The 19,617-nt window shown below is 48.6% G+C and overlaps 1 protein-coding gene across 1 annotated transcript in view; it reads left to right on the top strand.

The window, feature by feature from the left end:
• Nucleotides 1–19,617, top strand: part of LOC138504979 (embryonic protein UVS.2-like) — a 381,283-nt gene that overhangs the window by 93,315 nt on the left and 268,351 nt on the right. Inside the window, exon 3 of the mRNA XM_069625347.1 lies at nt 6,883–7,000. Coding sequence (XP_069481448.1) covers nt 6,883–7,000 — 118 coding nt within the window. The remainder of the gene's footprint in view (nt 1–6,882; nt 7,001–19,617) is intronic.

Raw genomic sequence — 19,617 nt, 5'->3', positions numbered from 1 at the left:
CGGCCCCAGGCATTTCCGGACTCTATTACTAAGGCGGCTTTTCTCCTCTCTCATTTGTCGGGGGTAGCGGCCACCTGGGCGAATCCCTTATTGGAAAATGACCACCCTGCTCTTTACGATTTTGACCTCCTGGTTAGTGAGATGGCCAAAGTGTTCGACACTAGATACAAGGCACATTCCCGGGATCTGGAATTACTCGATCTCACACAGGGCAAGCAAACACTCATCGAGTACATCGCTCGCTTCAACCAACTCTCTGCAGAGACCTCATGGCCGGAGAACAAAAAAGCCATCGTGTTCTACAGGGGCCTCTGCAGTGAGATGAAAGATGCTCTTTCTGTGGTTCCCTCTCTCCCGGCCATTTTTTCGGATCTGGTGGACCTAGCCCTGCAGGTGGACGCTCGACGTTCAGAGCGGAGGGCAGAAGCCGGATTTTCCGTGCAAACACCTTCTTTGGGGGACACAAAACCCGAACCCATGCAGATAGGGGGAATACGTAGTCCGATAACCCAGGCCGAGCGAGAGCGCAGAAGGACAGATAATGCCTGTTTCTACTGCGGCATCAATGGGCACTACGTCAAGGAATGCCCCCGTCGCCCAAGAAACAAGAATCCGGGTTTTCCGAAAGCTCGCCCTTGAGACCGGGGGGACGGGCAAGCGTTTCTTTGACCCCCACTGAGCCCTCATTCGGTCCCATTAGACCCATCGTTGTCCAGGCTCTCTTGAAACCCACCGGGAACTGCATTCACCCAGTACAAATAGTAATCGATTCAGGAGCCACGGGTTGTTTCGTAGATATCAAGCTAGCCCATCGCCTCAACCTGCCTTTGATAACCAAGGAGTACCCAGAACCCGTGCAAGCGGTGGACGGGACCTCCCTTGCTTCGGGCCCGATCAAGCATCAAACCGCTCCTTTAGAGGTGGTGATCCAGGACACTCACAAGGAAACCATGTCCTTTGATCTCATCGCTACACCACAATTCGGGATCATTCTAGGTATACCATGGCTTAGGCAACACAACCCGTTTATTAACTGGGGTACTGGACAGGTCTCCTTTGAGTCTGAGGTTTGCCAACATTACTGCTTAACGGAACCCGAAACTATCTCCAACCCTGCTAGTGTTCTTGGGGCCTTGACTGCTTTACACATGAACGATGGGGACCATCCGGTTGCAACGCCACATACCGTTGGAGCCGTTCAGGCCGGGATTCCCAGCGAATACCATGACTTCCTGACTGTTTTTGACAAGGCCTCTGCAGAAGGCCTGCCACCCCATAGGCCATATGATTGCCCTATTGATTTGTTTCCTGATGCCCCGATACCGAGAGGTAGGATATATTCTCTATCACAGTCGGAGGAACAGGCCCTAAAAGAGTACATACAACAAGCCCTGCGGGTAGGTCATATCCGACCCTCCAATTCACCGGCTGCCAGTCCCATTTTTTTTGTCCCGAAGAAGGAGGGTGACCTACGACCCTGTGTGGACTATAGACGATTAAATGCCATCACTGTGAAGAACCGTTATCCCATTCCCCTCATCTCCAAGTTACTAGACAGGTTAACACATGCATCCATCTACACCAAACTGGACCTCCGGGGGGCATATAATCTGGTTCGCATGCGTCAGGGGGATGAGTGGAAGACTGGGTTTTGCACCCGATAGGGCCTTTTTGAATATACGGTAATGCCTTTTGGCTTATGTAATGCCCCAGCCACCTTCCAGCGCTTCGTTAACGAAGTATTCAGTGACATCTTAGACGTGTACGTCGTGGTATATCTGGATGATATTTTGATTTTCTCCCCTTCTCTGGAAGACCACATCGTCCACGTTAGGGAGGTTTTGGCCCGTCTACACAGAAACGCCTTGTTTGCCAAGCCCGAAAAGTGCCTGTTTCACACTAAGGAGGTCGACTTCCTCACGCCTGGGGGTCTATCAATGAACCAGTCAAAGGTTCGTGCCATCACGGATTGGCCTGCTCCAAAGACCCTCAAGCAGTTACAATCTTTTCTGGGTTTCGCTAATTTCTATCGGAGGTTCATTGCTGGCTTCTCCTCCATAGTGGCTCCCCTTACCGCTCTTACCAGTCCGCTGGTTCCGTTCTCTTGGACCCTGAAACATCAGCAGGCGTTTGAGGAGCTAAAAACCAGATTTGTGACTGCTCCCGTGCTTCAGCACCCGGACCCTGTACTCCCATACATCGTGGAGGCGGACGCTTCCTCTTTTGCTTTGGGTGCAGTCCTTTCCCAACCCTGTCCGGCCACTGGTCGTTTGCATCCCGTGGCTTTTCACTCACGGAAACTCACCCCAGCCGAGTTGCATTATACTGTCACTGAGAAGGAATTGTTGGCCATCAAGGACGCACTGCAAACCTGGCGTCACCACCTCCTTGGGGCCCGGCACCAGACCACGATTTATTCCGACCATAAGAACCTGCAGGACCTGGCTACCCTTAATTGCATAAATAGCCGACAGGTGCGTTGGCACCTGTTTTTCGCTGCTTATGATTTTGTAATTAGGCATAGACCGGGTGCTGTCCATGGGAAGGCCGATGCACTGTCACGTTCCCCGGGGGGGGAGTCTCTTCCGTCCTTTCCTGCCACGTTGCTCGAGGGGGGTCATGTCATTTGTGTCTGCACACCGTCCTCGTCCATGCACTCCACCATCCGTCATTGGGTCTCCCAACATCCACACGCACTGGCGGAATGGGATCTGGTTCTTCAGGAGGGGTTACCATTTATCCAAGACAAGCTCTTTCTTCCCACTACCGACACACGCAACCAAGCACTAGAATGGTCACACGATGCCGCCATTAATGGCCACCCGGGGCAACGTCGCACTCTGGAACTGCTAAAACGCTGGTGTTGGTGGCCATCAATGAAACGTGACGTGGAGAACTATGTAAACACGTGCTCAGTGTGTGCACAGGGTAAATCACGCAGGGGTCGCCCACTGGGGTTACTCCAGCCATTACCGATTCCCCCCAGACCCTGGCACACTATCTCGATGGACCTCATCACGGACCTGCCACGCAGGCAAGGTTTCGACACCATCTGGGTAGTGGTAGACTCCTATACCAAGATGGCACGCTTTGTACCTTGTACAGGGATACCCTCCGCTCCTACCCTGGCCCAGTTGTTTTTCAAGTCTGTGTTTTGTCTCTTCGGTCTGCCACAGATCATTATATCAGATCGTGGGACTCAGTTTACTTCCCGTTTCTGGACAACCTTGACCAAGCTACTCGGCATTGATGCCCGCTTTTCCTCAGCCTATCACCCGCAAACAGATGGGCAAACTGAGAGGGTGAACCAAGCCCTCGAACAGTACCTGCGCTGTTTAACTCTCCAGTACCAAGACACGTGGCTTAACTTACTACACCTGGCGGAATTTGCCTATAACAACTCCCTGCACTCCTCCACTGGCTTTTCTCCCTTTTATTCCATGTACGGCCAGCATCCCCGCACCCTTCCATTTCCTGATTTCACTTCATCCACTACTCCTGCTGCCAATACCTGTGCCCGTGATCTAGTCTCGGTCCATGCGCAAACCCTAGTCCACTTGCGCGAAGCCCAGGTCTCCATGAAGTCCGCAGCTGACAAAAAACGGGTGGCGGCTCCCGAATATCGGGTGGGGGATCGAGTGTGGTTGTCCTCCCGCCACCTACACATCCCTGGCTGCCGCAAGTTGCTTCCCCGGTTTGTGGGTCCCTACCGTATAGTTAAAGTCCTGAACCCTGTGGCTCTACGGTTGTCTGTTCCTGCCACCTGGCGTATCCATCCGGTTTTTCATACCTCCTTGCTCAAACCCTGTCTAGGTCCTACCCGTCTCACTGCCCCTCCTGCCCCTGTCTCCTTGTCCTCTCCTGACATCTATGAGGTCAGTGCTATCTTGGGTTCCCGCCATATTCGGGGTCGCTTGCACTATCTCGTGGACTGGTTGGGTTACGGCCCTGAGGAACGTTCCTGGGTGCCCTCCAGGGATGTCCGGGCCCCCCAGTTGGTTGGCCAGTTCCATCGTGATCATCCATCCAGCCCACGGGGTCGTGGGCCGTTAGGGGGGGGCTCTGTCGTGTCTCCCAACATTCGCCACCATCAAGACTCACGTGGCCTACGTGTCCCTGCAGGCGAGCGGCGAGGGTCTCCTGCCAAACAGAGGAGACCCGTACATCACGGCCCGAGGGATCTTCGCCCTTTCCTTCACTGGCACCTCCCATGGAGGTTTTCACACAACTGGCGCTGCCGATTGGGCACACACAGAACCGCACGTCACGTGACAAGGCATCCACAACGGCCTTCGTCATCATCACGGGTCACGTGACACAGACTACTCACGTTCCCCTCCCGTGATGTGATCACGTGACCTTCCACACAAGCTAAAGGGAGCAGAGAAACACGGAAGCACCGCTTCACAGCTGCTTCCTTCACGGACTGCTTTGGCGTTTTTTTGGATTTTGCTACCACGACTACTTGATCACGGAACTGTACACGGATTGCCTCATTCTTTATCCCGGATATCACGCTGTTTGTTTGCTACTGGTTTCTTGACTCGGAATTGCTCACTGGACTGCCTACGGATATTCCCTTGAACACTGAACTTTGGTTATTGACCCCGGAACTGCCTATTGGACTGCTCACGGATTGTCCCACGTATTTGCCTCGGAGTTTTACATCACGAGTCCTGTCAGAGACACAATCGACCAGTGCCTGCTGTACCCCCACTACTCCACCACACATCTCAGGCCACCCTCTCCTTCACTTTCGGGTAAGCCCCTTTTCTGCTATTCTATCATAAAGGCTTTGTTGTCCATTCCCTGTGTTGATTAACCCTCCGTTGCCTTACAGTGGTCAGGGGGTCTTTGGCGTTTCTGGTTCCTGATAAGACGACGTTCTCCACCTGTGGTTTCAAGCGCTGCACGGGCTGTGTTATTATTTCCTGCCTGGGTGGTGCTTGGGGTCGGAGGTGGTAGGACTAATCTGCACGACCACCAAGGGTTAGACAATAGGTTTCATTGGGGCACACTAGCCATGGCCTTCGACCCTGGCCAGTGAACATGGCCTTTGGCCAGGCCCACTGTTTATTTCAAAACACTTGGTTTCTTTCAAGCCCTAATCATGGTCAGTGGCCACATCCGTATGTATTCCACCAAAAGGTTTCTTTGGGGTCCACTAGCTATGCCCTTTGTCCGTAGCCACTGTACATGTTGCACCAATAGCTTTCTTTGCGGTCATAGGCAGTGGCACAGAGACCCATTATCCCCTGCCTAGTAGATGTGATCACTGTTGGTGTAAACATTTTCTGTATTAACTGTTTTCCGATTCACATGGGATTCCCCCAATATTACCCTGATAATGTCAACAAACTGCACATGCGGCAGCAAAGAACTACTCATGCCCACAGTATTACCATGGTATACTGTGATAATGTGTAAACTCTTCCCTGCCCTCACAGGCACTCACCAAGTGACACCCTCCTCTTTCCACGGTCCCCCACTCCCCTCAGATGCTTTTTTCCTCCCTAGCCCTCTGCCCTTAGCCCATCACACTTTGATTCATGTGACACAGTTTTCATTCCCGATTGCATCTTCCATTGTAGCCACGGTTATCTCGCGGGATTCCCTCGGTTTTACCGTGATAATGGGAAAATGTCCAAACTGTAACTGGCTGCCCAGACTGCCCACAACTCCCAAACTTCCACATGATGTCTTCTTTCCCCCTCCCCATCTCTACCCTGATGCGATTTAATCATTTTTGCCTCTTCTTCTACTTTTCCAGTATTACCACGGTAATCGCTTGCATCGAGCAAAAACAAATGGCAGATTTTTGTTTCTGAAAAGCCTCTCTGCTGCAAAGCACCATGGGCGATATAGCTATATTTTTGGGAGAAGGGGGCACCCCCCCCATCAAATATTTTTAAAACGAATGGATGGAATAACCCCAAACCTTCATGCCCAAGTTGTTTACTTATTTGCTCCAATTCCTCCCAGCGTTTTTTGCGCTCCTGCTTAATTACATTTGCTCTAAAGGAAAATCAATGGGAGCAGGTAAAAAAACAAGGGTTTTTTGCTTTCTTAATACCATTTTCATCTTTCCCATACTTTTCAGTCAGGGTGGGAGGGGGGGGGGTCATGACAAACGGTTTGTTTGAAAAATGTCTGCCAAATCTGTCAGGCAAGTCAAAAGTTGTTAGCAATAGAATTTTGGGATTTCCTATGTCTCATGTTACACATCTTACTTATAGTGCTGCGACCGCTGCACTATAATATACATATATATACAGAGGGAGAGAAAGAGGGACATGTGCGATAGAGAGAGCCTTTGAAATTATTTTCCTCTCATTCTTCTTGACATAGATGCCACGGTGGGGTTTATTATTTTTCTAGCTAGTATTGATGCAGTGTGTCTTGAGTTGTTTGAAAAGTCGGGAGGCCGCTGAGGTCTTCATAAGAGAATGTGTAGAATCGTGTGAACGAACCTCTTCCTTACCTGAAGGTGACCCTCTTTATGGTTCTCTCGCTGGCTTTCTTGTGACTTTCTCTGTGAAAGTGTGACGGTCTCTGCTCCTCTCTATATGACCATCTTTGAAAATCTCTATGTGACTCTCTGCCCGTCTCTGTTTTTTCCTCGCCCGTCTTTCTCTTTGTCCCTTTCTCTCTTTTCATGACTGTCTCTGAGATCTGTTCTGCAACCTACTTTTTACTCTCTGTGTGCCTGTGTAGGTTCCTGATGAACCCTCTCCTTGTGACTCAGTCTCTTTCTGGATCTTTCTGTGACTATTTCTGTAACCCTAGGTGTGAGTTTGTCTTTCCCTTTCTAAGCGACTCTATCTGTAATGGCTCATTCTTTCCCTTAACGTATCTGTGACCGTCTGGTTGTGCCTGTTGCAGATTCCTTGGAGAAGGCGCTGCTGGCTGCAGCCATGGAGGAGTTCTCAACACTCACTTGCCTTCGCTTCATAAACCGAACGACCGAGAAAGACTACTTAAACATCGAGTCGAAGGACGGGTGAGTGTCAGAAAGTGCAAAACTATGCGCAGAGATTTCCTAGAGAGGTGAGTGCCATAGCGCAGAGCATGTGTAAAGACAACCCTAAAATGAGTACTTATGAGAAGAGGCATCCCTTAAAAAAGGTGGATTTGGCTGTGTGGCAAATCCTGTGGCCGCCCCCCGGAAGTTGTCAAAGAAAAGGGGCCCTTGCCCTGACACCAGGGTCAAGGCAGCTTGAACACCTTGGTGATGTTCACTTTCAAATTCCTCTTTGCCATCTTGGGCCGTGGTGCTGGAACAATTTTCAGAGTGGGTGTGCTGCCGACGGTGTCACTGAACCAAAAATGGTAGGATTTTCAGAGGAGGCAACTGTGCTAATGAATTGTAATGACTGATCTGGTGTTTGACTGATTTTAAGTTGTTGATTTTAAATTGTTGTTTTATGTATTGAATCAGTTAAAAGGTTTGTGATAAACCAATGCTTATGAATAAAAATAAAAAATAAAAAATGTAAGGATTTTAAGCAACTCTACTGTTACTCAAACAGAAAGTGTAGAAGGAACGCTACCTCCATTCAGGGGAAGTGTGTGTTTAGGGTAGGGTTCAGCGTTGTACATTAAAAAGCACATTTGGGACAGTGGTAAAATGTGCTATGGGATTATGCGATCCTATGCAACCACATATTCTCCATTCAAATAGTGTTGCAGCCTTGGAGAAACCATTATACAACTACTGGTCAGCTGATTCAGACCATTACTGAGTGAAGGGCGAAGCTTTAATGGCTTTTCCATCTTAAAATGGCCTATATCATAAAGGTCTCACTAATGAATCTAATACAACCACACTATGTGGGGTCAAATGATACTTGTATAGCACCTACGTGACACTGCTGTCACTGAATGACATGCTCTTGGATGTGTCCACTTCTGAGCTCGTCCCCTGGCCGAATTCATTGGGTTCCTCATAGACCAGGGATCTGCAAACTTTGGCTCTCCAGATGTTTTGTACCACAACCCCCATCAGCCCTAGCCAGCATAGTCAATGGTCAGAATCATGGTAATTGCAGTCCAAAATATCTGGACAGCAACAGGTTGCAGAACCCTGTCTTAGATAGTAACATCTTGTTCCTACAGCATATTAACAAAAGGACTCGGGCCGCTTGGTATCAGCTCACACTGCTTTGCCAGGTGAAGCCCTTCTTCTTACAATAGGACTTGTGGACCATGGTACAGACCCTTTGATGGAGTAACTGCCTTCTCACTGGGCATCCTGTCATACACTTGGCCCCTCTCACGGCGGTTGTCATGCTGCGGCACGCCTCGTTCCAAGAATTGTGACCACATCACCCCCCATTTTGCATGACCCACCTTGAGTACTTATACACACACACCAGGATTTAATTCAAAATCACCTGTATCACATACAAGGCAAACACTATCTGAATGCCTGCCTACCTTGCTGCCAAACATACCAGCTCTGGTGTCACATACTCGCGCAGAAGCCAGACCATGACAAGGCTTGAAATAAAACTGGAGCGCAGGGGGAAGGCCAATAAAAGTCCTCCTGCTATGCCCCAGCATACTGGAATGCTATCCAAGTTGTGATCAGGGGCACTCCAAAGCGCCCGCAGTTCAGAAAAGAACTTAAAACCCTGCATTTTAGAGAATTCATAGGTGTGACTCAGGATCCACTGTCTCCGAATTATCACCGCTATATACTTCCCATGTAAATGTACCCAACTTCCAATCGCTAACGCATGTTCAGCACTCTGTTGCTCCCATGCAAGGTTCATACTACATAAAACGCAGGTACATACAAATAGTACAGGGCCTCCTAGTGCTTTAGGATATGCTTTATAAATTCCATATCATATCATCATATCATATCATATCTGAGAGATCTGCATTCCATAGTTGGCTTTAGAGACAGCGGTTAGAGGCAGCGGCACCAGGGTCACAATGCCCTACCTACGAGAGCCACATCATTGGTTTTTCCCCCTCCCGCCACCAGGAAAAAATTGTGCTTTTGGGGGAGAGTTGGTTCCTGGTTACCAAAATAGACTAAAACTACCAGAATTCCTTGAGACCAATTGAGACTAGTCTGTAACACATCAAAAGACAGCCTATCTGAAGATTGTTAGAGACATGAAAGCGCTTGGAGGAGAACATCAACTTGAAATGCATGAGGTATTCAACACTGGGAACTAGAGTGCGCGCCTCACCCCCCCTCTGTTTCTCTACATATTGGTTCAGAAGTCCCGGGCTTTAGAGGCAGCGGTTAGAGGCAGCGGCACCAGGGTCACCATGGCCTACCTAGGAGAGCCACATCATTGGTTTTCCCCCCTCCCCCCACCAGGAAAAGATTGTGCTTTTGGGGGGGAGTTGGCTCCTGGTTACCAAAATAGACTACAGCTACCAGAATTCCTTGAGACCAAATGAGACTAATCTGTAACACATCAAAAGACAACCTCCCTGAAGATTGTTAGAGACATGAAAGCGCTTGGAGGAGAACAGCAACTTGAAATGCAGCAGGTATTCAACACTGGGAACTAGAGTGCGCTCCTCACCCCCCCCCCTCTGTTTCTCTACATATTGGTTCAGAAGTCCCAGGCTTTAGAGGCAGCGGTTAGAAGCAGCGGCACCGGGGTCACCATGCCCTACTTAGAAGAGCCACATCATTGGTTTCCCTCCTCCCCCCACCAGTAAAAAATGGTGCTTTTGGAGGGGAGTTGGTTCCTGGTTACCAAAATAGACTACAGCTACCAGAATTCCTTGAGACCAATTGAGACTAATCTGTAACACATCAAAAGACAGCCTCCCTGAAGATTGTTCGAGACATGAAAGCGCTTGGAGAACAGCAACTTGAAATGCAGCAGGTATTCAACACTGGGAACTAGAGTGCGCGCCTCACACCCGCCCTGTTTCTCTACATATTGTTTCAGAAGTCCCAGGCTTTCGAGGCAGCTGTTAGAGGCAGCGGCACTGGGGTCACCATGCCCTACCTAGGAGGGCCACATCATTGGTTTTCCCCCCTCACCCCACCAGGAAAAAATTGTACTTTTGGAGGGGAGTTGGTTCCTGGTTACCAAAATAGACTACAGCTACCAGAATTCCTTGAGACCAATTGAGACTAATCTGTAACACATCAAAAGACAGCCTGCCTGAAGATTGTTCGAGACATGAAAGCGTTTGGAGGAGAACAGCAACTTGAAATGCAGCAGGTATTCAACACTGGGAACTAGACTGCGCGCCGCAGCCCCCCTCTGTTTATCTTTATATTGGTTCAGAAGTCCTGGGCTTTAGAGGCAGCGGTTAGAGGCAGCAGCACCGGGGTCACCATGCCCTAGCTAGGAGAGCCACATCATTGGTTTTTCCTCCTGGCCCCACCAGGAAACAATTGGACTTTTGGAGGCGAGCTGGTTCCTCGTTACCAAAATAGACTACATCTACCAGAATTCCTTGAGACCAATTGAGACTAATCTGTAACACATCAAAAGACAGCCTCCCTGGAGATTCTTAGAGACATGAAAGCGCTTGGAGGAGAACAGCAACTTGAAATGCAGCAGGTATTGAACACTGGGAACTAGAGTGCGCGCCTCAACCCCCGACCCCCTACCCCCTTGTTTCTCTACAACATAGTTTGAACATACATGATAAACAGTGCATTATATGGGTGTTTGTGTGCTCTGTTGTTCCCAAATCTTTTAAATTAAGCTTCCTTGAGAATTGTGTGTCTTGGGTTGAGGAAGCTATGTACAAAGAAGCACTGCCCGTTAAGCCAAAGACAATGTTCGGGAGGTAAAGGCTTGCATTTGAGCTCCTTTGCATATTCACAGTGCTTTGATCATGTGACCCATAACTGGAGGCGAGCTTCCAGTGATGGCTATGGTGAGGCACCTTGGCATGTGTGACTTGGCTCAAACGGCTTATTCTACTTTCAAATGTCCTCCAGAAACAGTGCTTGCTCTGCTAGATTCTTGGATAAACAACAAGGACATGTTTGCATGCGGCAATACATACCTCTGGAATGAATCATTGAACCACAGCAGGGGTACTCTCCATCATATGTAGTGTGCCATGAGAAGTAATGAGTATGTGAAATAGTGTGGCACTGTATATTATCACAATGGACGCTGTGATAGGAAAAACATTGGCATTAGAAACGCAATTACTGCTGAGTAGTAATAATGTGCAGAATGGGGCCTGAAAATATCATGCATGCTTCTAAGGTAGTCACTATATTTATCTGCTGGAATTGAGACAATGCTAAGACTGTGCTGATAAGAGCCAACTAAATGCCTGCTCATTAGAGCAGGCATTAGGAGGAGGAAGAGCTAGGGACGATCTGACCTCAGCCAGGCAGGGAGCCAGGGTTACACTTCCTTTCAGAAAAAGAAGAGGTGGGGTAGGGAGAGGGAAGGAGAAAGAAAGAGATTCAAGTGAGATGAGGGAGAGAGTGGTGAAATGGGAAAGGGTTAATAGTGAGGATGACAGGAAGACAAAGCCAAGAATGGTTTCTTGAGTATGGGTAAGTTGGCTGTGGATGGGGGATGATTCCAGGTGATTATGCACACAAACACACACACGCAGACCCACTCCTTCTCTCCAGGCCCCTCCCCACCACAAACACTGTCCCCTTTCATACACACACGCAAACACACACTTACTTGAAACCGTCTTTCCTTGCTCAACTCGGTCAGCCTGTCAGCCTTTGCCTGCACGGTGTGCGGCAGGGAGTGACAGTTAAGATTTAGAAAGACCGCTCTGAGCGTTCTCAGGGTAGTCTTATAGCGCCTCGATGCCTACGGACTGCAGTCCGCTCTTCAAATCTAAATAAATAAATCTGTCTTTTTCATTATCGAGAAAATTAAAAATACTTTTTCACTCATTACCGGATGAGGGAACAGAGGGATGTTGAGTGAGTTAGCGCCAGACATTTCCAGGAGGTTGACTTGATGAGAAGAGAGTCAAGAGGTTGGTCAGATCAGGGAAAGAAAGAGTTAAAGGGGCCAGTGGGCCAGTAGATTACGAGCATAGTGAGGGGGTGGACACTAGCAGTTGGGTTTCAGTGGGTTCGAAGGTGAGTGGGGGAGAATGGCAGATGGTTGAGAGCAGGTAGGGGGTTGACCTTATGATTGTTCAGCCAGCTCTGCCACCTCTCTTGGCCACCCAGGGAGAGTGAACACAGGTGGTATATGTACCGTGTAAGGTAGCCAGTGTGGCAGTGATTGATATGGATTCTTTCGAGGCTGTCCTTTGCTTTTCCTACATTCTCTTCCTGGTATTTTCTTTTTGCGATCACATCTTGTATTTCACGGTTACTTCTGCTGGTCTCTTTTTGCTAAGTTATTTTTTAAAGGTTATCAATCATAAACTGTAGTATGCGGTTGTATTATGTCGTTCCTTGCGTCTCCAACATATCTGACAAACTTCCAAAAAGCAATGAGGTGCCTGATCTTTGATTTGGTTGTCGAGTCTTCTTCCCTTCTTGTTTTGTGCTGTGGGGGAAGTTGTGTTTGTTGCATTGATGTGCCTGAGTGTCCAAGGAGGGGGGTGACTAGTTAGTCCCACCCAGGCACTGGCCCAGTCGCTTCTCAGACAATGAAGCCCCCTTGCCGCCCTCATGTATACACATCAAAGGTTGAAGAAAGCCTTTCTTCCTGCTCAGCCCTGCCCAACACCAATTACAAGTAATGAAAGTTTCATAAAAGAACATTATCTCTACTTACCTGGAATTAAGCTATTTATTTTACAGACATTAAGTATTATTAGAAACGGATCAAAACTCCCTAGAGGTGATGTCATGTGCCCCTCGCCGCCCTCACATAAAGAAGCGCTTAATGGTGGAAGCTGAAGAGGCAGTGATGCAGACATGGCAGCCTGTGGCATAGAGAGGTCAAATGCCACTGCTTCAGAACCATGCATCCCAACCCTGGACCACGCTGAACCACAACTACACTTGAAAAGACTTCATAGCACTGCACCACAACCACGCTGAACACTAGTGCCCCACACTGCCTCACATTGCACAACACTGCAGCACACTATATCCCACTGCACCATCCTATACTGCACTGTACTTCAGTGTGTTACAGTGGGCCCAACTAAACATTCAATAGTTGCACTACACCACACTGTGCTCACACTACCAGGGGTAGGACCTGGGTTTTTGGTAAAGTAATAGCAATAGCTGTGAGTGAGAGCTGCCATGGGCGGGGTCAATTCTGTTGATAGGCCAGGGCAGGATTTCCCCTTCTATGAGTGTGGTTAGTTGTATAGCTGGAGTAGTGTGCTCGGCAGCTCTAGATAGAATGTGGTTGATTCTATAAACAGAGCAGTGTCTGCTTAAGGGAGCTCTGCCTAGGGCAGGATTGGTTTTATAGATAGAGCTGAGTTTGTGTGTGTGTGTTTGTGTGTGTCTGTTTGTGAGGTGTGTGTGTGTGTATGTATTTCTATCTGTCTGAGAGAGAGAGATAGTGGCCCGGGCAGAGATAGGTGGTTTGTGTATAAACGATCTATGCCGAGGGCAGGATTTTCTCTATATGCAATCTTTTCACTCTATGTGTAATCTAGCTTAGGTGGAGTCTTCACTGTGAGGTGCTGCTTGATACTGGACCTGTGCTCTGGCACTTTGAAGCGCCTTCTATGCGCTAGATGGAATTACCAGTTAATATCTTAGACCAAATAACCGGACAGACCCAAGGAAGATGGTAAAATACTGCTTTAATCAATCCCAATGTAAGAAAGCAGGGAGATGTAACAGCTATCAAAATAGATGCATGCGTATTCACACTTTGGGCCTCATCACGAGTTGGGAGCTAACCCCGGCGGTAATACCGCTCAGGCTATTAGCCCTACTGTCAAACCCCCCGCCGCTGTTAGCGCCGGATCACAGGGTTGGTGGAACGGTAAGTCCCAATTCCCCATTGGGCACATTCAGGAATTTCCCATTCCCCATTGGGCCCAATGGAGAATGTTCAGCGCTATTACCGCTGGCGGTATTACCGCCGGCAGTAATAGCGCTGGAAATCGGCAAAATCGTGTTGGATTTGCCCCAGCTCAGAGCTTTGGGTAAATCCACTAGCCTGTGATTTGGCAGACTCTTAAATGTAGCGATAATAGCGTTACCTTCGCATTTAAGGGTTACCGCCACACTCGTGATGAGGCCCTTTATCTTGTTTGTACAGAGTTTATATACTTTTGCATTCGTCATTTATGATGTCATCCTATGTGGCATTTGCAAAACCTATTAACGGGAGGGATTGGATATGGGGAATATGTCTACTTATAGAATTATATATGAGTTAATATCTCATTGGCTGCCCCTTTTCTGTAGGACACGCCCTGAGCTACTTCTACATACGAAATAGCAGAGAATATGGCACCAGATTGATAAATCCAACATTGTATGTAAAAGTGCGTGGCAGGCTTTATGACTGGTGGGTAACCCTCTCCGACCTTGGACTTTCGTCTTGTTTAAGTGAAAATGAAACCTAGGTGCTCGAGATGCTTCAATTAATTTCTAGTTTTCCTAATTATTCCATCGTATGTCATCGACGTGATCCTTAGCCAAGTTTGTAGTTGACCTTGTAGTCTGCTCACTGCCTTGGAACATTCAAGGGAGTATGAGCAGACCGCTATCTCCATCTGGGCTTTTAATGAATAGCCCTCGTTTTTGACTTCTGAGTCACGTGTTAGGAGACCACGATTTTGTCCATTTAAGCCTCTCATTTACTACTATTTGATTTGATTAAACAGGGTGCCATTACCCTTCCTGGCCTTTAGAGGCTTGCTCACTCCTCTTCACATAGGATGTTGGCCTCATGATTGCTCAACACTTGGCACATGAAAATAGCTTCTTCATCACTTCTTCACGTTGCAATCCTAGGCTCGTCTTTTTAGCAGGGTTTATTCTTAACACAGGCTGTTGTGCATTTTCTTCCAATGGCTGCCCTAAACATTGTGTATATACCTCTTTTTCTGACACTTCTTCCACCTTTATAGGTTACTCTAAATCCTGTCCCATTAACCCCTCCCTAATTCCAACATGTAAAAATTCAGTTGATATAGAATATTGTCAAACCAGTTCCATTATGCCCCAGTACCTTTCTGTGAAACCACACAAATACATTTATTTACCATCACACACTCACCCTGCTTATTTGGACAAAACCCCACACAGTTTTTCCCTAATTAATCAGAAAAACTACAAGTCCCACAATCCCTCCACACTGGATTCTTCTACAAACATTGAGACGAGGAAGAGGGAGAGAGAGAAAGAGAAAGCGAGAGAGAGAGACAGAGAGAGTGAGAGAGAGAGAAAGAGAGAGAGAGAGTGAGAGAGAGAGTGAGAGAGAGAGAGAGAGAGAGAGAGAGAGAGGTAATGTTAAAAGGCTCACGCCCGACTAAGGGAAGCCAGAGAAATTGTGAAAGTTGAATACTGTAACCCCGGTTGAGAGGAACCAAAGTGAAAGTGAACTTTGTATGAGAACTACAGATACCAGAAACCATTGCAAAGTCAGGAATAAAGTCAAAGTGGTCATGTGAGGGTCTGAGTCAAACCTCCCTCGCACAATCAAAAGTCGTTGATGTAAGTGAATAATTGAAGAAGGTCCGGACCTAACAAAGGAAGACCCGTTGTAAGCACCATTGACTTGAACTGTAGCCAGAGGCTCAAAAGTGTGTTCCGAGCTCCAATGAGACGCCTTGTCCCATGCCTGAAAACGTGGGGAAGGGGAACACATTTACTCAGTTATTCTGACTTATTCTTTCCTGAACACTTATACGTTGCAATGTCCCACACACCTTTTTGTTACATAGTTAGGTTTGGCAATAGTTTTTTTTTAGTATAGGCCATCTTAATTTTGACACAACACAGCTAGGGCCGCGTTTTCTATTATTTGATGATTGTAGCTTGCTCCCACCTATAGAATTAGGGTTAGATAGGCGTATATCTTATACTTGTTGAAGTTCAATAAACACCCTTGAATTGTGGTCACTTGTCTCTGTCTTACTAATGATATCATGCCTTCCTTACACAGCGTATTTACAGTTATTGGTCAACACGCTACTTCATCTTCTTATATTCTTGATAACTTCATCTTTAGGCACATGTTTCTCTTCATGCTTCAGTTATATTGTCAATCTTAAGTATTTTCATATCGTTTCGCCATAGGTTTATACATCTTCTTATGACATCATTCTGTTGTCATGAAACTTTACTTGGCATTCGTCCATATTACCCATAGTAGCATTCTGGCATCTTGGCAGTGGACATCCTTCCTGGATGTATCCTTCTTCTGCCTCTACATGAGGGTATATTTTGAATGGCTGCTTGAGTGCATATCACTGGACGCGTTATAAGAATGTTGCATGTGGGGGCGTGGCAAACTGCCGTACGATGAGGACGTGATCCGCCATTGCTCTTGAGCCGCCAGCCAGATCCTGAGCTAAATCCTGTGAAAATAGCTGCTGCGGACTGTTCAAAACCGCTCATATAACTGTCCGAACACAGGCGGCATCGATCCCTGCATGAGCGGAGCGGAATCGGCGAAAGATCCTGAAGATATGGCGATCCGTAAACACGGACTCAGAGCCGCGCTCAGCACCCAAGATGGCCGCCGCAGGCTCGCTGAGAGCGAAGTACGAAGGAAATACGGCACACTAACGAAACGCCAGCGGTGATAGAAGGTGTCGCAGACCAAGCCTGGATAGACGGGGATCGCCCCTTACTGCGAGACCCCGACGCTGTTGGTGCCTGGAATTCGAGGAGATGCCGGCGTTCTTATCACCCAGAGCAGTGCTGCATAGCCGGTCTCCCCCCCTGGCTGCCATCCGAGGCCGGAGTGCGCCGAGATGGTCCCCGCCAGGGGGCGTATGGGAGTGCGATGTCAGTCTGGCCTCTGTGACTTACGGGACACGGCCGGACTCCGCCAACACACCCCTGAGGTCCTGTACCCGTTGGGCTTGCTCTCTGAGACACCGCTGCAATACACCAACAGAGTTTAAACTGTCAGCAACAATGTGGGCGCTCCGCTTCGCGTAGAGCGCCTGCGGACCCCTCCGCGTCCCTGAGACGGCAACCCCCGCTGCACTGTATGTCAACGTCACGGTAAGGAGAGGAGGGTGGCTGCGTCCTGGAACTGGGGATTATGATCGCTGCCCTCGGCCCCCCCCTTTAGAATAGTCGTAGACAACATCTCCCGGCTGCCGCCCTGTACACAAAGCTCTAACATCTGAAACTACCTCTATCAGCATCTCCACAACACAAGTGCAAGTATCCAAACTGAGGCAGCGCCTCGCTCTGGGACGAAGCGAACTGGTTGCCACCTTCAGAAAGGATATACCTATATGCTCAGTACTGCCAACAGCCCTGACAGCGCCCCTCCTGCACTGACCAGCGAGTATGCACTCCAGCCCCACCGAAATCAGATCCATAAGCTGATAAGCACGGGGCAAGAGGACCCAGAGGCAGGAGTCCCCCGCCCCTTAAAGATAGCTGACCCTCGCAGCTGCAACTGCCTTCCCTGCCTGAAAAGGGCGTGCGCCCCCGGCATCAACGGGCTGTTCGATGAAAAAAATGGGGAAAGATAAGCTGAGGAAATCCTCGACGCAAAGCCGAATTGAACAATACGCAACAACGCCCGTATCTCACCCTCCTGAACAGCTGCTAATAGCAGAAGCAGTTTCCATGGAAGGCGAGATCTCCCTCCGAGATATAATGAGCGCCATTGCCAGCTCCAGAACCTCGATGGAGAAGAAAATGGATAGCATAGGCGCAGATGTGTCCCTGCTAAGGCATGACCTACAAAAACTGACCGCACGCACTGGAGAGGCGGAGGCGAGGATCTCGGAAACTGAAGACTCCATACGAGGGGGAACCGTCAGATGTCCGGTATAATGGCATGGATTAATATCCTAGAATCAAGAGTGGACGACAGCGAAGGAAGGTCCCGGCAAAACAATATTCGCATACTCGGCCTCCCGGAGAAAGCAGAAGGAGATTGTATGGAACTGTTTCTCGAAGATTGGCTGATAAATACATACGATGCACAGGCCTTCTCCAACTTTTTCTCCATAGAACGAGCCCATCGCATACCGACTGGGAAGGCTGCACCCGGCACACCCCCGCGATAAGTCATTGCAAGGTTCCTAAATTATAGAGACAGGGACGCCCTGCTGCAACTGGCAAGGTCAAAGGGAACAATCACATACAACGGGTCAAGGATTGCTTTCTTCCCTGACTTCACCAGAGAAGTACAGAAAGCGCCCCAATCCTTCGATCCACTCAAAAAACGCCTGCAGACGATGGGAGTCAAGTATGGACTAGTTTTTCCCGCCCAGCTAAAATTTACTGACCCCAAGGAAGCTTGGAACTGGAAGGAAAGGAACATAGAAGGAGACTGGGGCTTGGAACGACCACCGGAAATGGAACCCCAGCTGAACCCGCACATTGCATTCCCGCATTAGGCAAACAAATAATTAGCAACAATGCCGTTCCCACGAAACAAATTGCCGAACGGAGCAGGCAAGGAAACACAGTATTGATAATGCAAACTCGAACCACATGGCACACCAAGGCTGGTGACTGACGAGCAACCACCCCCGAGATGACAAAGAGAACTCTAAGTACCCTAAAGAGGTGCTGTACAACCAAGCTTCAACTGGTATCCGGTTCATGAGATCCAGCTGAGCCATATTACATGGGCTCGAGGCACTCCCAGACTGGAAAGCGCCGCTAACGCAAGGCGGGCGCATGCTAGTTGAAGCTTAACTGTTTTATAAGTTTATGTTGGGCCGACAGATGCTTCAGTTGTGGGTGGAGTATGGGGAGGGGGGAGTTGGAACTGTTATTTTTATTCAACGTTTGGCATACAATGACAACATGAGAATACTACAAGAGGCATTTGCTGCAATAAAATCCGCCTTACTGTCTCCGGCGCAAATACAATCTACAGAATGCACCCGGGAACCTCACAATCAAATACCTCATGGCACCTGCACCGACTCCAAATAACAAACACCTAAAGCTCATAACCTGGAATATGAATGGCCTGGGATCCAGCATCAAAAGAAGACTAGTGCTGCAATACATAAACAGACATTCCCCGGATATAGCCCTCTTAACCGAAACACACCTGGCGGGAACCACATGTAAACTATTCCAGAGATACAATTATCGCACAGCGATACATGCTGGCTTCTCCACAGGGGCGAGAGGAGTGCTGATACTGATCCACAAGAGACTACCGCTTGAAATCAAAAAAGTAACACGAGACAGCGGCAGGCTGCAAGCGTCACTATAGAATCAAACCCTGGCGATTACGGCAATCTACTCCCCACCAGCCCTCCTCAACACCTTGCTAGCTGCCATTACCCCTATCCTGGCGACAGGAATGGCAGATACGTGCATGATAGGAGGGGACTTCAATGAAGTAATGAACAATGCCCTAGACCGTACACATCTGCGGACCAGAAACCCTAACACTGTCACCAGACTCGCCGCCTTCGCGTCCGCACTGGGGCTCCGAGACACGTGGCGAGAACTACATGGAGAAGAACGCAAGTACTCCTTCCATTCAGGAGCGCATGCCTCAATGTCCAGGATAGATTATTTCTTTCTTCCATCCCAGAACA

Source organism: Ambystoma mexicanum, chromosome 11 (genome assembly GCF_040938575.1).
Source record: "Ambystoma mexicanum isolate Mex_15411 chromosome 11, UKY_AmexF1_1, whole genome shotgun sequence".
NCBI classification, from domain to species: Eukaryota; Metazoa; Chordata; class Amphibia; order Caudata; family Ambystomatidae; genus Ambystoma; species Ambystoma mexicanum.
The sequence above is the reverse complement of the archived record's forward strand: the minus strand, read 5'-3'. Positions and strand labels throughout refer to the sequence as shown.